This window comes from Vombatus ursinus, unplaced genomic scaffold (genome assembly GCF_900497805.2).
Source record: "Vombatus ursinus unplaced genomic scaffold, bare-nosed wombat genome assembly UNPS02014818.1, whole genome shotgun sequence".
Lineage (NCBI taxonomy): Eukaryota > Metazoa > Chordata > Mammalia > Diprotodontia > Vombatidae > Vombatus > Vombatus ursinus.
The window spans coordinates 18,531,367-18,548,581 of record NW_020954596.1 but is presented as its reverse complement, the minus strand read 5'-3'; the positions used below and the strand labels follow the sequence as shown (position 1 = coordinate 18,548,581).

Sequence of the window (17,215 nt, the reverse complement as noted above, 5' to 3'; positions counted from 1 at the left end):
AGGCATACAACAATGAGACCAGCACAACAGCTCTGCAGATCTTCAGTTTAGTAGTCAGTCTAATACATTAATCTCTCCTACACTTTCCTTTAGAGCCTCCCAAACATTGAGCTAGCTCAAGCAATGTGTGCGTCAACCTCATTATCAATGTAGGTACACTACCAAGCTAAGTAAATGCATAATAAACACTTTATCACTGAAAACCTGTCTACAAGCCCTACCTCCACTTCCCCGTTTCCTGCTCACTTCTCACCCCCTTACAGACTGGCTTAAAATGTCACTACTCTACTGAAACTGTACCCTCCAATGACGTCAACAATGAACTTTTCTCAATCCTCATTCTCCTTGAGCTCTGCAGATTTCACAGTTGCCCGATCCTGTCTTCCTAGACATCCTTTCCTCCTTGACTTCTTACAACATTGCTCTCTCCCAGTCCTTCTGTCCAACCTCTCAGTCTCCCCAGCTGGATCATGTATCTCCTGCCCTTTAAGCTTGGATGCTGAAGGCTCTTAGTGACCTCTTCAGCTCCCATATAGTCTATTTGGCCCTGATTTCTCTTTATCTCCATTCACATGTCAAATTGCCTGCTGGACATCCAAGTATGTCCCTGTGGCATCTCAAACCCAACATATTCAAAATGTCTAAGTCTGTCCCTCCTCTAAACCTCTCCATTTCTTTTAAGGTCACAATTATTCTCCTATTCAGAGAGGTTTACATCTTCAGAGTTATCCTTAACTTTCTACTTTCCCCATATCAAATCAGTTACCAAGTTCTATCAATTCTACTTCCCCATCTCTCATCTCTTTTGCACTCATAACCACTACCCTGTTTCAGGGTAACCACTTCCTTAGTTTAAGACCTAATCACCTCTTGCCAGGACTACTAAAATAGCCTCCCTGGTCTTCCCAATTCAAGACTTCCTTCTCCAACCTATCCTCCAAGCGGATGCCAAAATAATCCTCCCAAAGCAACAGGTCTGACCACATTAATTTGAGACTCAAAAATTTCCAGTGGTTCCCTAGGATAAAATGCAAAATCCCCAAGCTGAAACCTTCTACGATCTGACTCCAACCTAATGACTTCATGTATGCTACACCAGGGAACAAGCTGCCCAGACTTCTGTTTCCTTATCTGTAAAATGGGGGATTTGGACCAAATGGGCTGAGGTCTCTTTCAGCTCTAGATCTAAGATCCTATGAGCTTCATTACAAAGATGTAATTATTTTTATCCTCACATAAAATATGCCTCTTCGGCTTCTCTATGTCCTTAGGGGTCAGCACTTCCTTCTCTTCAAATTAACCACCCTCTGGTCCCGTCACCCCAAGGATAAAATGTGAACTCCTTGGGGAGCACTTGCGAAGCACTATTTCATTTTTGGGTAAGGGAGGGAAATGGACAATACTGAGCTCATAATGTTTGTGGAATTAGATTTATCACAGCAAAAAGAATAAACATCAAGGCTTTTTTCCACATCATAACATTAAAGCCACATTTTAAATTTAAGCATTTCCATGATTTTTAATGCATCCCTGAACATTTCTCTAACTAACTTAGAAGGGTTTCTCCCCAGAAGGTGACAAAATTCCAGGGTATGCACAATGAGTAAACCCATATTAAAAAAATAAAGAGGCACCTTTGCAAAATGTAATTTAATGTTAAGAAAAAATTCTATTAAACTCATTTTAAAAGGTTAAAAAACCCTAACATTAAACAAATACAGAAAACTTGGCATAATTACTTACAGAAGAAATAATTTAATATTAAGAGGTACAGAAAAAGTACTACTTTTAATAAGAACTTTCATTTAACAAAAAAATTGTAAAAATAAAGTATACCATAATTACTCTAATGAGTTTTAAAGGCACAGGACAATGTAATTCTTTTAAAGACACATGGAGTCAACACACAAAATTACATATCTACCCCAAAAAAGGGGCAGAAATAAATTAATCATTCAAACAAAATGTTGGGAATGCATTCTAGAGCAAGAGTATAAATTTCACTTTTACCCACAGACCTGTTAGAATCTTTAAATTATAATACTTTCCCCCAGTCATTAAAACTCAGATTGCAATTTTCAAAAAGTCATTTAGATGTTAACAGTAATCTGTGCAATTCCACAACTCAAAGCTCAGGGCTGTGCTAAAAAAAAGAGAAACAATCGTGATTTCCAAAAACTGCCTATTATAACACTTTTCCAAGTGAAACTCTCTTTTCAGAGGCCAAAAATACTTTATGGCTTGCTCCATCCTTCATCCACATTCGGTTTTATTCTTCATCCACATTAGTGTTTACACATTTGCTTCCAATCTAAAACCTAAAAGAAAGACATCATTTAAATTCCCACCAAAATAGGAAGAATTTTAAATCAATTATGATGTTTTTTTAAAAACCTAAATATTCAAAATAGCATTTTATGATTTCATCATTATTCAAAGCTTCTGATAGCCCAGACATCAGGCACCTAGCTACCCTGCTACATGTACCCAAGTCAAGGACCAGAGTTTTAACCATTCAAGAGTGAAAGCTGTCCTCATCATGAGCTCCAATCACTCTACCCTTCCCCGCTTTCTTAGTCCATGCCCTCTGCTCTTTTCTCCTTACATAATTTTAATTCTACAGTTAACCAGTTCAATTCAATTCTATCTTCTACCCTAGAACTACATCACCTGGTACAACACACTCATGCCTTGACAAGCCCCAACCTGGGTTACCCTCACCATCATCTTTCTTTGTTACTACTGTTTTGCTGAACAATGCAGGAAAAAGACAACTTTGCCAACTGAGTCCAGCACAAATGTATATTATCTAATCTCATCTGAGTCCTCAACACTGTATAGCAATGTATTTATTTTTCTCTGATTAACTAATGCACTCTATGCAACGGCTATTCCAAACCTTCTCATCTCTCTTCAAGACAACAATACTGCCATCCCTAATAGATAGCCCTCACTCCCCGATGAGAGACAAAGGACCTCACATTACACTTTATGAAGAAAATAGAGGGTATCTGTCATGAGCTGCCTCTTCTCCTCAATTATAGACCTAAAACTCCTCAACATCATCTCCCACTCTCCAATCATTAACAAAGAGGTGGCCACTCTCCTTGCCAAAGCCAATGCCTCTACTTGTGCCCTTGATCCCAACCTGTCCTATTTCTCCCAGTAATCTGTCCCTTTAAACATCCCTTCTCTAATTTTTTTTCAATAAACTGATTCCTTCCCTTCTACTAACATGCCCACACATCCTCCATGCTTAAAAAAAAAAATCTTCTCTTGAAGGCTTCCTTGCCATTCCCTCAAGCTTTAGTCCCACATCCCTTTCCCAGTTAAACTCCTAAAACAGTCTGGCTGCCTCCACTTCCTTACCTTTCGTTTTCTTCCAACCCCATATCATCCTACTAAAACTCCTCTCTCCAAGGTTATCAATGATCTATTTGCTAGATCCAATGGCGTCCTAATTTTTGACCTCTCTATATAGCTTTTGAAACTGCTGACAGCCCCTTATTCTTTGATATTCTTTTCTCTCTAGGTTTCAAGACAATGTTCTCTCCTGTCTGACTAAATCTTCTTGGTCTCCTTTGCTGGATCACTAGTCATGTCTCACCCACTAGGAATAAGTATACTTGAGGGCTCTATCTTGGGTTTCCTCCTTCTATCCTTTTTCAGTGAACATCAATTTCTGTGGGTTTTATTAATATCTCTATGTAAATGACTCAAAAGTCTATGAATTTAAACAAAATCCCTCCCCTAGACAACAGTCACCATCACTAGCTGCCTACTAAACCATGCCAACTGCATTTTGAAATACACATCTCAAACTCAACAGGTCCACAACAAAACTCATTATCTTAGGGCCAGCTAGGTGGCACAGTGGATAGAGCACCAGCCTTGGAGTCAGGAGGACCTAAGTTCAAATCCAACCTCAGACACTTGACACTTACTAGCTGTGTGATCCTGGGCAAGTCACTTAACCCTGATTGCCTCACCAAAAAAAAAAAAAAACCAAATCTCATTATCTTTCCCCCTAAACCCATTCTGCCTTCTAAATTCCCTGTTTGGGTCAAGAACACCATCATTCTTCTATTCACCCAAGTTTGCAACCTCAGAGTTACTCTTTATTTTCACCCTCTCCAATTTCAGGTGCGAAGTTCAGTTGATCTATCTCGACAATCTCTCTCACATACATGTCCTTCTCTCCACTCACCTAATCAGCACTCTAGTTCAAGCCCTCATGACATATTTCTGCAATAGCTTCCTAATTGACCTCCATGCTTCCAGTCTCTTCCCCCACCAATCTATCTCCACAGGGCTACCAAATTGATTAGTATACTTTTGTTCCAAACTTGAAAGACACAAACAAAAGGAAAGGCTCACTCTTCCTTATCCTGAATCACATAAGAGTCTAATTTAGAAATATCTAAAAAGAAACCAACCATTAATAACATTTCAAAAGTAGGTTGCTACATTTTTCAAATCTTAAAATAAAACAGCATTAACCTGGTGCTTAAAATTCCTATTTCATGAATTATTATTACCTTGAATATCAGCCAAGGAGGGAGACAAGCATTATAGCACCCATAAACTGGGTAAATAATATCAAAGGAGTGAAAAGTGTCCACACAGGCCATAAGGCAATGTTGAAACTGAGAAGAAAAGGAAAAAATGAGTCAGTTTCACTTTTTTAGAATAATATCTATACAAGGGAATTTTTATTCCAGTTTAAGTTGTGTTTAAAAAAACTCACTTTGTATACTGCTTGAAAATATCCAACAACTAGCTACCACCTTGGTTCAGGCCCTAATCATCTTTCACCTAAATTATTGCCTTCTAATTGGCTTCCTGCCTCAATTCTCTCCCCATTTCAGTCCAGTCCAGTCCAGTTCAGTCAAAAAGCATTTATTAAGCATTTAGTATATGCTAAGTGCTGGAAATGAAAAAAAAAGGCAAGAAATAAATTGAATACATTTTTCTTTAGCATTAAGGTTTTCTCAAAACCTGTCTTTTTTTTTAACTTAACATCTTTTTGGGTGGGTGGGAGTAGGATATGTTGGGAAATACAGGTAGTAAAAAAAATTTACGTGAATAGAAAACAAATTAACTTTAATTCTGTAAAGAATATTTAAATGTTTCAAGTATAATTATTTCTATAACATTTATATGAGATAGAATTATCAGCAGAGAAATAGTCCTATTACATTAGACACGAAATAATTCAATACCCTAAAATTTTGGGCTATGCATGTAAATTATGTATATATCCTGCAATTAGTTTCCCTGGCAGCAAAGCTTTAAGAAACAAAAGGTACTATTCCACTGTTTCTTTCTGTTCTTTTTCCCATGTTCTGATGAGGATCTAGTGAAAGAAAGGGAAAAGAAATGTATTGTGTAAAATGTTAAAGAAGTACTTAATTCAGCCCTGAAGATTGGAAGGGAAGGGTGATTTTGCAGTAAATTGTCTTGACCCTAAAAGGAATCAGTTTTATACTCCCCGTATGTTATCTCATACCCCGTCTTCTCTAACTACTGAAAGGGTTTCATTGACAAAAATATTTACCTTAAGTGAGTCTCTATAAATGTCTTTCCTTTCTTTCAAGGCTGTATTTAGTTACATGTCTAAAACCATAGCAACAGATCTCAATGTGGAAATATACCTTTCACTCTATCTAATGCTCCAAAAACTTGTAGAGGTCCATCTGACTAGATGACAAATGAATTATGTTGAGCAAAAAAATGAATACTCTTCCTACTAACTGGTCCAAATGTTCAAAAGTGAGGTAAATAAGTATAGTTCTAACACTTTGTGTTCCCCCCAAAACCTTGCCAGAAAATGGTACTTCTGTAGAGAGGAAGCTGATGACTTCCTCAGGTAAAAGCATAAAGGTTTTGCACGCTGGAAATGTAAATAGTTTGACTTTTTCCCCCAGCATAGTTAAAATTAGATCACTTCACCTAGCAATTTTTATTTAATTGCAGTCAAGTGTGACTCTCAGTATCACTTTATTGGTAACAAAATAATAAAAATTAACACTTATTAATTCCTAGTCTCTTCCTTCAAGAAACTTTTATTTCATTTGTGTCAGAAATCCCCCCATTGGTACAGGTTACAAAACCCTTTACTGAACTTAAGACCATTCTCATGAGTTACTGCAACCAATGAAATTTATCATCTTGTGCCCAACTTTCTAATGATGAGCTGCTCCTAACTTAGTTAAGATTGGTACTTAGAAAACAAACATTCAATAGAGGCAGCTTCTACTTGCCCACTAGAAATTTAAAAATATGTAATTCAATTGAACTCAAATACTACATGAAGATAAATGTGAAAAACATCCCGGTTTCTATGTTTTAAATTAAATATCAAAATCAATTAATAGTCACTCAATCTCTTTATCAAGTAAAGTGACATGGGAGCTAAGAACTACACCAGTTTAGAATACAAACTTTCTTGCCAAACATTATAGAAGATAATGGAAGAGTATTACTTTAAGTATCACCTCGCAAAACAGTCACAAGTGGCAGTGGAAAAAATGAGCCTGTACAAAACTTGGCATAAAGCACTAAGCCAAATCACCCCAAGAACATTATACTGAAACTGAAAGAAGGAAAATAAAGAGGCAAAAATAATTTGCCAACATTTCTACAACAAACTATTCTCATCATCAAAGACAGTGGACCCACATTTGAACTCTAACCCATTAGTCCCTGATGTGATTATAGAGAAAGTAAAAATGGCACTAAAGAAAATGAAATTGAGAAAAGGGGATGGGGGCAGCTAGGTGGCACATTGGATAAAACTCTGGCCTTGGAGTCAGGAGGACCTGAGTTCAAATCTTGCCTCAGACACTTGACACTTACTAGCTGTGTGACCCTAGACAAGTCACTTAACCCCAATTGCCTCACCAAAAAGAAGCAAAAAAAAAAGAAAGACAGAAAAGAAAAGGGGATGGAACAGAGAACAGGTACAGACAGAATAAATCTGTTCTAGAAACAATACATTTTGAAAACATTAAGTGACAAATGTCCAAAGATATCTGAAAGGAGAGCATACTAAAAGACTGAAAAAAGAATCAGATGATATTATTACACAAATAAAGGTGATCAATATCTTAATTACCTCTACAAAATCTTTATGAAAATTGGATATGCAAATATTGAGGTTATCTGATAAAAATATGAAAAGGAAATAGGCAGGCTTCTCTACAGAAGATGACATCTTCAAAGTCACACAAATGACTGAAAGGTAAAGAACATACAAAATCTCTAAGCGTTTACTATTTGATTACAAAAATCATCTGATAAGTCTAAATGCAATCTTAAAGACTGTCCTCCAACAAGTTATCTCCCATGTATATGTTAAGATCATATAATGTTTTTGATAACTTTATTCAAAGATTTTATTAATATAAAGCAAGGCATAAAAGACAGAGACATGCTAATCAAAGTTATTTTTTGATCTCAAGAAAGTATCTTGCACCTAGCACCAGATGGTAGCAGGATTACCTACAGATAGTAAGGTTTTCCAGATCTTACTTGTATATAGTGTGATGATGGTATTAATCCCCACACCATAAGGGCTTCTTAATGAAATCCATGACCACTCAAAAGAGATTGGTTTAACAATCTCCACAGAAAAAAACTAACAGATGAAGCCTACAGCTACTGAGGCAGTATATCAAATCAAGCCTGGAGCTGAGCAGAAGAAAGGGGTATAGACTGCATGTGGAAAACTACAATGTAATCTCAATTTGCTTCCAAACCTAAAAGTCCATTTTTTTCAACAACCACATGCTTTTGATTATGTTACATGGATAGAAAACATTACAACAATTAAAGGATCATTGTTGTAAGTGGCCCAAAGGGAGACACAGAAATAAATGATGAAGGCAGCATACAATCAGCAATGGCTTACATACAAGAAGTGGTATAAAAGGTCTATTTAGGACATAGGCTAGGAATATATAAAAAGAGAAGTACGGCCTAAGTACTGTGATGGTCCCCGGGTAAGGTAAACACAACAAAACAACGTATCAAAAGGTCTCCAGCATGCAGGGTGGGGTCCTTTACTGAAAATTTATAGGACAAGAATTGAACAGGATGAGAAGAAATGGATAGCTTGTGACTAAAGTCACAGTGGGAGTACCCACACATCAATTAGATCATGGATCCACTAAAATAGTCAAGAATGAAAAGAAGATGGCAACTGTTATCTTAGCAGAAGAAAAAAACCATACTTCCTTCTCAGCAGAAAGGGGAGGTGCTTGTAGATATAGAATACTGCAGACATTGTCAAACATAGTTAGTCTCTGTGCTGCTTGATTTTGCTCACTTTTTCTAAAGGCTGTAGGGAGGGCATAATGGAAAATGATAATGGCATAAAAAATAAAAGGCACTAAAGAAATTTTAGGAAAAACAACTATATTACCATGATTAGCACAAATACTGTACTTTTGGATATAGAGGAAGTGCTACAATAAGTGAAATGGAAATTTGCAGGTTTCCATGACAACTGATCAGTATAACTCCACTTCCTCCACTACTAATCCAGGTAAATTCCTCCCTTGCCTGGCCCGGCTCTAAGATGACCTTTATCCCAGGTATACTTCCTCCTTCCTGGGGTCTGCACCCCAACCCATATTGCCTCTCTCTGCCTGCAGTGGCTAGTCCATCATCAGTACAGAAACCTCACGGTGTCCTGGAGTGTATTTCCCAGTTCATCTCGGCAGCCACGCTCAACCTAATCTCCACCACACATGGCCCACTTGCTAATATTGCTAGTTACAGCTATTCGGTCAGTTTTCAAATTTTACCAATTTATAACTATACCAAAATCAATGCAGTATAAAATGTCAGGGTCTCAGATACAGAAAAAAGGAGAGGCATAAAGATCTACTTTAAACTTTTATGTTATTTTTTGAAGTTTTTCCAGAAACGAGATATTATTGTGTTTTTATAACAAAACCTACCAAATTCCTGCTAAAATGAAAGCAGCAGTTGTAAGAGGTATCAGTACTGGATATTTGACATCATAGTCTCCAATCCCACAATACCATTCCAGATACAATATGCAGTAAAATGCAATAGCTAAGCTTGTGATCAAAAGGCTGATACCAATCAGAAGCCACCTGAAGGAAAAAAAGAACAGTGAACAAAGGGCTACAAACTTCAAAAATTTCATCTATTAACATGAAATCAAAACCACTGCCTATAAATTATCAATTAAAGAAAACAAAAAATACTGGAGAAAATAAAGCAGTCTGAAGACTGACTCTGCCCTTGAGAACCTTGTAATCTTGTTGGGGAGCCAAGGCATAAACACATGAAAGGACTAAATAGCAACATAAGATAACAACGCTTGGGTGCACTGGGCAGAGAGGGATGGCAGTGTGCAGTGACCATGAAAAGGAGACTGAGTAAGATTAGCCTAAATAACCAGGAGAACCAAGGGACTGAAGTGTCATGAAAATGCAGGTGCGTCAGAGGAGGGAATGGTGAAAAGTGTCAAATTCTGCAGAAACCAAAAAAGGATGAGGACATTGGGTATGGTCAGAGTGAAGTAAACAGAACTAAGGAAACATTATACAAAAAAAGACTAAAATAATGAGCATTGAAAAGATATAAAAAAACCAAACCATTTTGTTTAATGTTAAGTAATTGATTTTAATGACCACCCAGCCCCATAGAAGACCTGAAAAAATGTAAAAGTAAGAACTATGATCTTGTGATGTTAAATAAAGTCAGACACAATGTATTGGTTAGTTCTACATTATTTTTAACTCTATTTTTAAAAAATCTTTGTTAATAGGGAGGAAACTGAGGCTCAGAGAGATGAAGCAACTTTCCCAAGGGGATGCCACCTTATCATCTGACTCTAAACCTATTTCTCCCTCTGCCTCTCAGAAGCTCAATCTTCATCCCCCTACCCCCCATTCATGCCAGAGCCACATTTCTCAGGCCCAGCTCAGCCACAAAAAGCTCTGACACTTTTCTGGACAGCACCTTCTCACACCTCCCTTCTTTCTCTAAGCTCTGGAGCACTCAGTGCTCACAGATGAGCTCTGAGAACAGGAAATCAGTCAATGTCATATTATTCTTTCTTCTATATTCATGTCAGATTTCACCAAGGAGACTGTAAGGTCCTTGAAAACAAGAACTGTCTTTTATATTTCTTTTATACTCTCCATAGATGCCAGCAAGTAATTGCTGGACTGAATTTAACTTATATATATTAAAAAAAACCCCAAATTCTGTTAGACAGACTTTTTTCATTCCACTAAACAAAAATATCTTGATTTCTAAAAAATAAACCACAGAAGTGAAAAAGATATATAGATATATAGAAGCAGCATGTAAAATGGATAGAGAGCTGATCCTGGAATCAGGAAGATTTGGGTTTTAGTCCCACCTCTGAACATATACACTGGCAATATGACTCTGAGAAAAGTGACCCTTAATCTCACAGTGCTTTGGACCACTCTCTAGGATCATAAATTGCAAAGGTGCTGATCTGTAGTGATACAGGGAGTTTCTTCACCCGTGGAATTCCTTTTCACTTATGAAATCACATGTCTGGTCCCTTTCTCTATAGAGCTATAATGTTATAGTATGTACGTAATATATATGCCTTACTTTTTAGAATGCACTGTTACAGAAAAATTAGCTGCAATGTGAATTTAAGGAAGCACACTTTTTCTCTTATATTAATAATCAGAAATGATTCCACTAGGGAAATAGCATGCAAATTATGCACTGAAAACTTATTGTAAAAAAGGGGTTAACATTGTAGTTGTCTCCAAAGTATGCTGCATAGTAGAGCTGAAAAGCAGTGGTTTTGAAATAATGGGTTTACCTAAAGATATCTAGATAGTACAAGAATCTTCCCAGTGGAATCTTCAAAAGGAACTTATGCTGTTTTATTTGTTGACAAAAGCAAAACATTAAAAATAAAGCAACAGATTCACTAAAATGTTTACTTACAAAAATGAATTTCCTTACCCACTTGTTTGTATGTTTTCTTTCACAGTTTTAAAAAATTCAACATAATATGTCACAACAATGGATGCCAAAATCCAAAAGACAGAATGGATATTAAGTCTTGGAAGAGGTTTTTCTTTTTTCTCAACAGCTGTAGATTCTTCTGCAAATAAGAAGAGGTTTTGTCCAATTACTCCATAAAATGAAATAAATCATCTATTTTAAACAAAATACAGTATTATCACTTCACGTAAAGAACCTAGGTTATCTGTGCTGTGGAGTATCACTGATCTCATTTCTAGACTCTTAACATATAAACATATTTGTGAGGGGGAAAAGAAAAAGCATGAGAAAAGGAATATTATTCTCAAAATACTGCACTCATTTCATCTAAATAAATATTTTTGAGGCTAATATCAGTTATATTGGATACCTTCAGAAAAAATGAGACATCTTATAGTAAAGGGATTATTTTGTCATCTGGAAAATGATGTTGATTCAATTCATCAGAAGTCTGAATCTTTATTAGAAGGTTAAGAAAAATAGAGGAAAAATGTTGGCAAAAATAGAACATAAACTCTGATCACCCCCAAAACCCTTTTATAACTTCCTCTTACTTGCTTTCTGAAATGCTTTTTTAAAAAGTAACTTCTGAGTCAGTGGAAAGAATACTGGTCTTGAATGAAGGAGACCGTGGTTCTAATCATGGCTCTCATAATGACTCTCCCGAGTCACAACTTCCGTGGGACCTGTTTACAAAGTGAGGGGTTGAACAGATCTTCTCTAAGTTCTTATCAGCTAAAGTCTAGCATTCTATGATTCTGAATACTGTTAAGGGCTGTTAAGGAGTCCCCTGACTTTATCTTTTTGAGTTGGGATATTTTCCAGAAACACAGCTTTAAAAATCACTCAGATACATTACAGCCTCATGAAAATAAAGGAGAATTCTTTTATCTAACAGCTTTTGATGAAACAGATTCATATATGTCCTTGATAAAGAAAAAAAAAATCTCCAAGCATAACCACAGTAGCTATTACATCGAAAAATTAGAATTTATCTATTTTTCCTACCAAAATAAAACTTTTCAGTTTGCTCAATTACGGGCTTATTTTTAAAATGTGAAATGTTATTTGATGCCTGTGGCAAATAAGAATCTTAATGAGCAAAGTGTACATCTAACTTGCTTTGTGGCCTTAGGCAAGTAATTTCACCTCTCTGGGGTTCAGTTCCATCTGTCAAGCAAAGGGTGGGTGAGGATGGAATGAATTTTAAAGTCCCTTCTAGCGCTAACATTCTGTGATTCTTTAGCTATGGGAATGTGCATTAAAAATGGATTTTCCCCACATTCTATTAAATGCAGTTCTAAAAATAAAGCAATATAATACCTCAATGAATGAGGAAATGTTCATATGGCTTAATCAATAAGTGACCAAATTAAAAACCATTTATTAATAATAAAATGTGTACAGCCCTTTATTTCATTTGATCCTCACACTAACCCTGTGAAGTAGATGCTATTATTAATTAAGGAAACTCAGGCAAATAAGAGGTTAAGTGACTTGCCTAGAATCACACAGCTAGCAAATGGGGTCTGAAGCCAAATTTGAACTTGGGTCTTCCTGACTTGGACAGCCAGTGGCACAATGGATACAGAGCTGGGCCTACAGTCAGGAAAACCTAAATTCAAATCCAGCCTCAAACACTTACTGTGTGACCCTGGACAAGTCACTTAACCCTGTTCGCCCCAGTAGCCTCTTCTGTAAAATAAGCTGGAGAAGGAAATGGCAAACCATTCCAGTATCTTTGCCAATAAAATGCCAAATGGGATCATGACAATTCAGATATGACTGAAAACCGCCCACCAACAACTTCCTGATCAAGTGCTCTATACGATACACTACCAAGCTGCCAAAAGCTTATTTATGTGGGCGCCAACTGCTAAATTTTCAGGGTGAGCACCTTGGAAATCAACAAATGCTATAAATCAGGGTTTGATTTATTGTTTTGTTGATTGTCTAGATATATGTAAGTAACAGAGAAAATGTTAATAATGCAAATTCAATTTAAAACTGTGTCCTGTTGTTAAACTGGAGTTAAGCAGCGAGTTGCTTAACATTTACCAGCACATCCCTGTTTAGTCTACAAAAATGAGACGTTTCAAAAGCTATTCCTGATATCCCAGAAGATTATGGAGACTCCTCATGACTGAAACTTTTGAGTTATTATATATTTCCCACAAACAATACTTTTTGATTGAACTTGAGCACTTTAACACTGCTGAATCAACATTTGGCTCAAGAGACTCAAAGAACATTAGTCAGGTGGGGCTTTTAGATAGTACAATCCATTTATTTTACATATGAGGAAACTAATATTCAAAGGAGTGACTTACCCCAAACCACATGGTGAGTTAATCACAGAGAGAAGACTAGAAACCTGACCTACTTACTAACTCTCAGCCTGATGCTCTGTTTGGCTGCCCACTGTCTACTAGCTTTATTCACAAGGACAAAACTAATCCTCTAAATGAAGGTTATTTTCAGGGAGCCTCCCGGGCAGGACTCACAACTGAGCACAGAAGGAAGTGGTACAACACATCCTTCTGAAAAATACAAAGCCTACTGTTTCAAATAATGGCTCATTTTCACATAGTTTGCAAATTACTTTTCGTATAACAGCCCTGTGAAATGAGTAGCACTATTTCTAAGATCCCCACTTTACACACAAAGGAACTGAGGGATAGGTGCTTAAATGATTGGCAGGGCCTAAGATTCAAATCCAAACTCACAGTCCAGTGTGTTTTCATGGAATCACAAAATTCTATTATTGGATCCAAGAGTCCAGTTCCTTCATTGACTGGCTTGCCCAAGATCATTTGCTAGCAGCTTTGTTCCAGACCCAGCTCAAATCCTATGTTCTACAGGAAAAGCCTCTCCCAGTATCCTTTAATTCTGGTGCCTTTCCTCTGTTGATTATCCCCAGTTTATCCTGTATACAGCTTACTTGACCACAGTTGTCCTCACATTGCCTTTCCCCATTAGACAGTCAGCTCCTTGAGAGCAGGAACAGTCTTTTGCCCTTCTTTATATCCCCAAAGCTTAGCACAGTGCCTGGCACATAGTAGGCACTTAATACTTGTTTACTGACCAAGGGTCTTTAAAGCCCAGGTTAAGTGAACCAGACTGCTCCTAAGCGCAAGGTGCCTCTAGGAAAGTCAATGGTGGGCACAAGAGCTCTATGGATCAGCAAATTTGAAAGCCAAGCGCTTTAATTTCAACATCTTAATTTAAAATCTTAAATTTTAAGCAGTCAGACTCCTGATCATGCTGGGACTACAAAAATTTACAATTTTCTGCGTCACTTTTAAGTTTGGCAAAGGTCTTTCCTAACCTCATCTCATTCAATCCTCACAAGTGCTTAAGGCTAGTGGTAGGAGCAAAAGTGGCTGAGATGTCATCCATCAAGATTCTAACTCAGATCCACAAGATCACAGCTTTTTCCAAATTAATAAGGCCATAAATGCCACATCAGGGCACCTGGCTTTTACTATCACCAGAACATAAAATCCTGGGTGGGAGCCCTCACTTTCCCAGCATCCTCTGGGACACAACTTGGCCTAGACTTGGTCAGCTGCGACCCCGGCCTCTCTCCGGGCCTCAGTTTCCCCGCCTGTCGGCCTGGATGTCTCCTTCCAGCTCTAACGCTCCACCGGCCTATAAGGTAGGGGGGATGCCGACTTCTCTTAGAAACGACGTCCTCACACTGCCCCAGGCCCTAAGCGGGCGCGCCCTCCCACGGGGAGGGGCGGGGAGAGAGTGTGGCGTATTGGAAGGGAAGAGGCGCGCACCCGCGGGAATGGACGGGGGAAGGAGGAGACGCGCGCGCACCCGCGGGGATGGGCGGGGGAAGGGCACGTGAGGGCCGCGCGCAAGTCATCCCCTAAAGGGGCGGAGCCTGTGTCCGAATCCAGGAACCGGTCACTTCCTCCCCGCCTCCAGCCCCGGGCAGTCAGGTACCGCTCGGATGAGTGGGCCTAGCGGACACCTTACCGGCCTCCGCTCCGTGGCTTCGAAGCGCCGAGGCCCCCAGCAAGGACTCGGCCTCCTCCTGGAAGCGCCGCCTCAGCTGGTGGAGTTCGCCCGTTTTCATAGCCGTCGCCATCTTGGCCCTGCTGCGGAAGTGACGTCATCGAGAGGTAGCGGGTTCCGCCCACTTTCTCCAGGACTTTAGGTATTCCAAGTTACTGGGAAGCCAGGGAAGTAGCCGCAAGTCTGTGGGCCTGTAATAAACGTACCCCCTGCAGAGAAATTTAGCGCACCCTGGCCGTGTTGTTGCCAAAACACATTAGTTTAGGAAGACCTGAATTCAAATTCTGCCTCTAACATAAACTGGCTGCTCCGCTGTGGGCAACCAGACGACACTGATATTTCAAGGCGTAAGTTGTTTACAGTCAATTACACCGTTTAAAATGCAAATACTAATGAAGTTGAAGATTTTATTTAATCCCTTCTATTCCCCATTATAGGCAATAATTTGATCATTTGTGCAAATTCACTTCCCAGGACCGGCAAAAAGATTAAAGTAACCTTTGTGTCATTATACAATTATATCAAACCTATTTAAAAGGATACTGGAACCATTCAAATTGTAAACAAGGGTTGGAGGCTCCTGCCTCCCGGTGCCACCTCAATTCACATGCTTTTCACCCCTTAAATGTCTGTGCCCTGTTGATTCCTCAGTCAGACACCTTTTTGCCATCTCCACTGATGCAGTCTCACATCTGAAAGACAGATAGAAGATCCATTGGGTAACATTTTCTTTTTTGTTCAAAAGCTCAGCACCCCATCCCTATGACAAGAATTAAGAGATGATTTTGAAGATCAGATTGGGTCTAGAAGCAGAAAGTCTTCAACAAAATATAGCCCTCACCTTATGTTTAAAAAAAAACACTTTAAAAAGCATAGGAATAAGTAAATTCTATCTATATATGTTATATAGTATCAATATAAAATCACGAGCTAGCATTATTTCTAACAGAGACATATTAGAAACCTTTCCAGTAAGATCAGGGGCAAAGTAAGGATGTCTGTTGTTGGTAGTAAGGAAACTTCCCCCCCCCCAAAAAAATGAAGCGATAAAAGTAGACAAAAAAGAAGCAAGATTATTTTTATGTGTTGATCATTTGATGGCTTACTTAGAACATTCCTTTCAGGTATGGGTGGCCGCTAGATTGCCATTAATGCCCCTTACAATACTAAAATTTTGTGAGGCTGAAAGTCTTAAAGATTGAGTGAAAAAAAAAATGAATGAAAACAATACCTTCATTGAAGGAGCAGGCTCTAAAACAAAAATCATCAGCCTTTTTATATATTGCTAACAAAACCCAACAGGAAGTAGAAAACTACATTCCATTCAAAATAACTACAAAATAAATAAAACATCTTGAGATTTTAAGAAACAAGACACATTCAGGACTTACAGAATACAACTACAAAGTACTACAGAAATAAAAGAAGACAAAATCTTAAAGATGCTCATTGTGTAGGGTTAGGCTGGGCCATACCAAAATGCCATACCAATCAAACTCTTAAGGGGTTACTTTGTAGAACTAAACAAAATAAATCCAAAATTAATTTGGATGAATTTTTAAAAGATCAAGAGTCTCCAAAGAAATGAAAAAAGAAAGTAGAAATGTAGAGGGGTTAGGATTACTAGCTCTCAAATTGTATTAAAAAAAAAAAAAAGTAAGCAAGACCCAGAAGCAGTTAAACACAGTAGCCTACTTTTAAGTGAATCTAAAAACACAAACTGGTGATAAGGAGTCCCTATTTCATTATAACTGCTAGGAAAACTGAAAGGCAGTTTTTAAAAGAAATTATGTTTAGGCTGTCATCTTATACCCTTACCACAGTAAGTTCCAAATACATTGGTAACTGAAATATAAAAGATTGTACTAAAAAATTTTGAAGAAAATAAAAGTGGATACCTTTCATATGCATGATTAATATTTTAAATTTTTTTTCAATTAAAAAGCATTTTCTTTCCTCTCCCCCTCCCCCAACTGAACAAAAAAAGAAAAACCCTCCTAACAAATATACATAATCACATAAGACAAATTCCCAAATTGGTCATGTCCAAAACTGTACTGTATTATTTTGATTTTGAGTACATCACCTCTCTCTCTCTCTCTCTCTCTCTCTCTCTCTCTCTCTCTCTCTCTCTCTCTCTCTCTCTCTCTCT

General features: G+C 37.9%; 1 protein-coding gene across 1 annotated transcript; it reads right to left on the bottom strand.

Annotated features, from left to right (window-relative positions):
• Nucleotides 1–1,742: 1,742 nt before the first annotated feature.
• Nucleotides 1,743–15,413, bottom strand: TMEM128 (transmembrane protein 128). Its single transcript, XM_027836034.1, has 5 exons — nucleotides 15,025–15,413; nucleotides 10,996–11,137; nucleotides 8,967–9,125; nucleotides 4,539–4,646; nucleotides 1,743–2,318 (listed from the first exon to the last, which is right to left on the bottom strand). The coding sequence occupies exons 1-4, from the start codon at nucleotides 15,134–15,136 to the stop codon at nucleotides 4,547–4,549; spliced, it is 513 nt and encodes a 170-aa protein (XP_027691835.1). The 5' UTR covers nucleotides 15,137–15,413; the 3' UTR covers nucleotides 1,743–2,318; nucleotides 4,539–4,546.
• Between the last annotated feature and the right edge of the window lie 1,802 nt (nucleotides 15,414–17,215).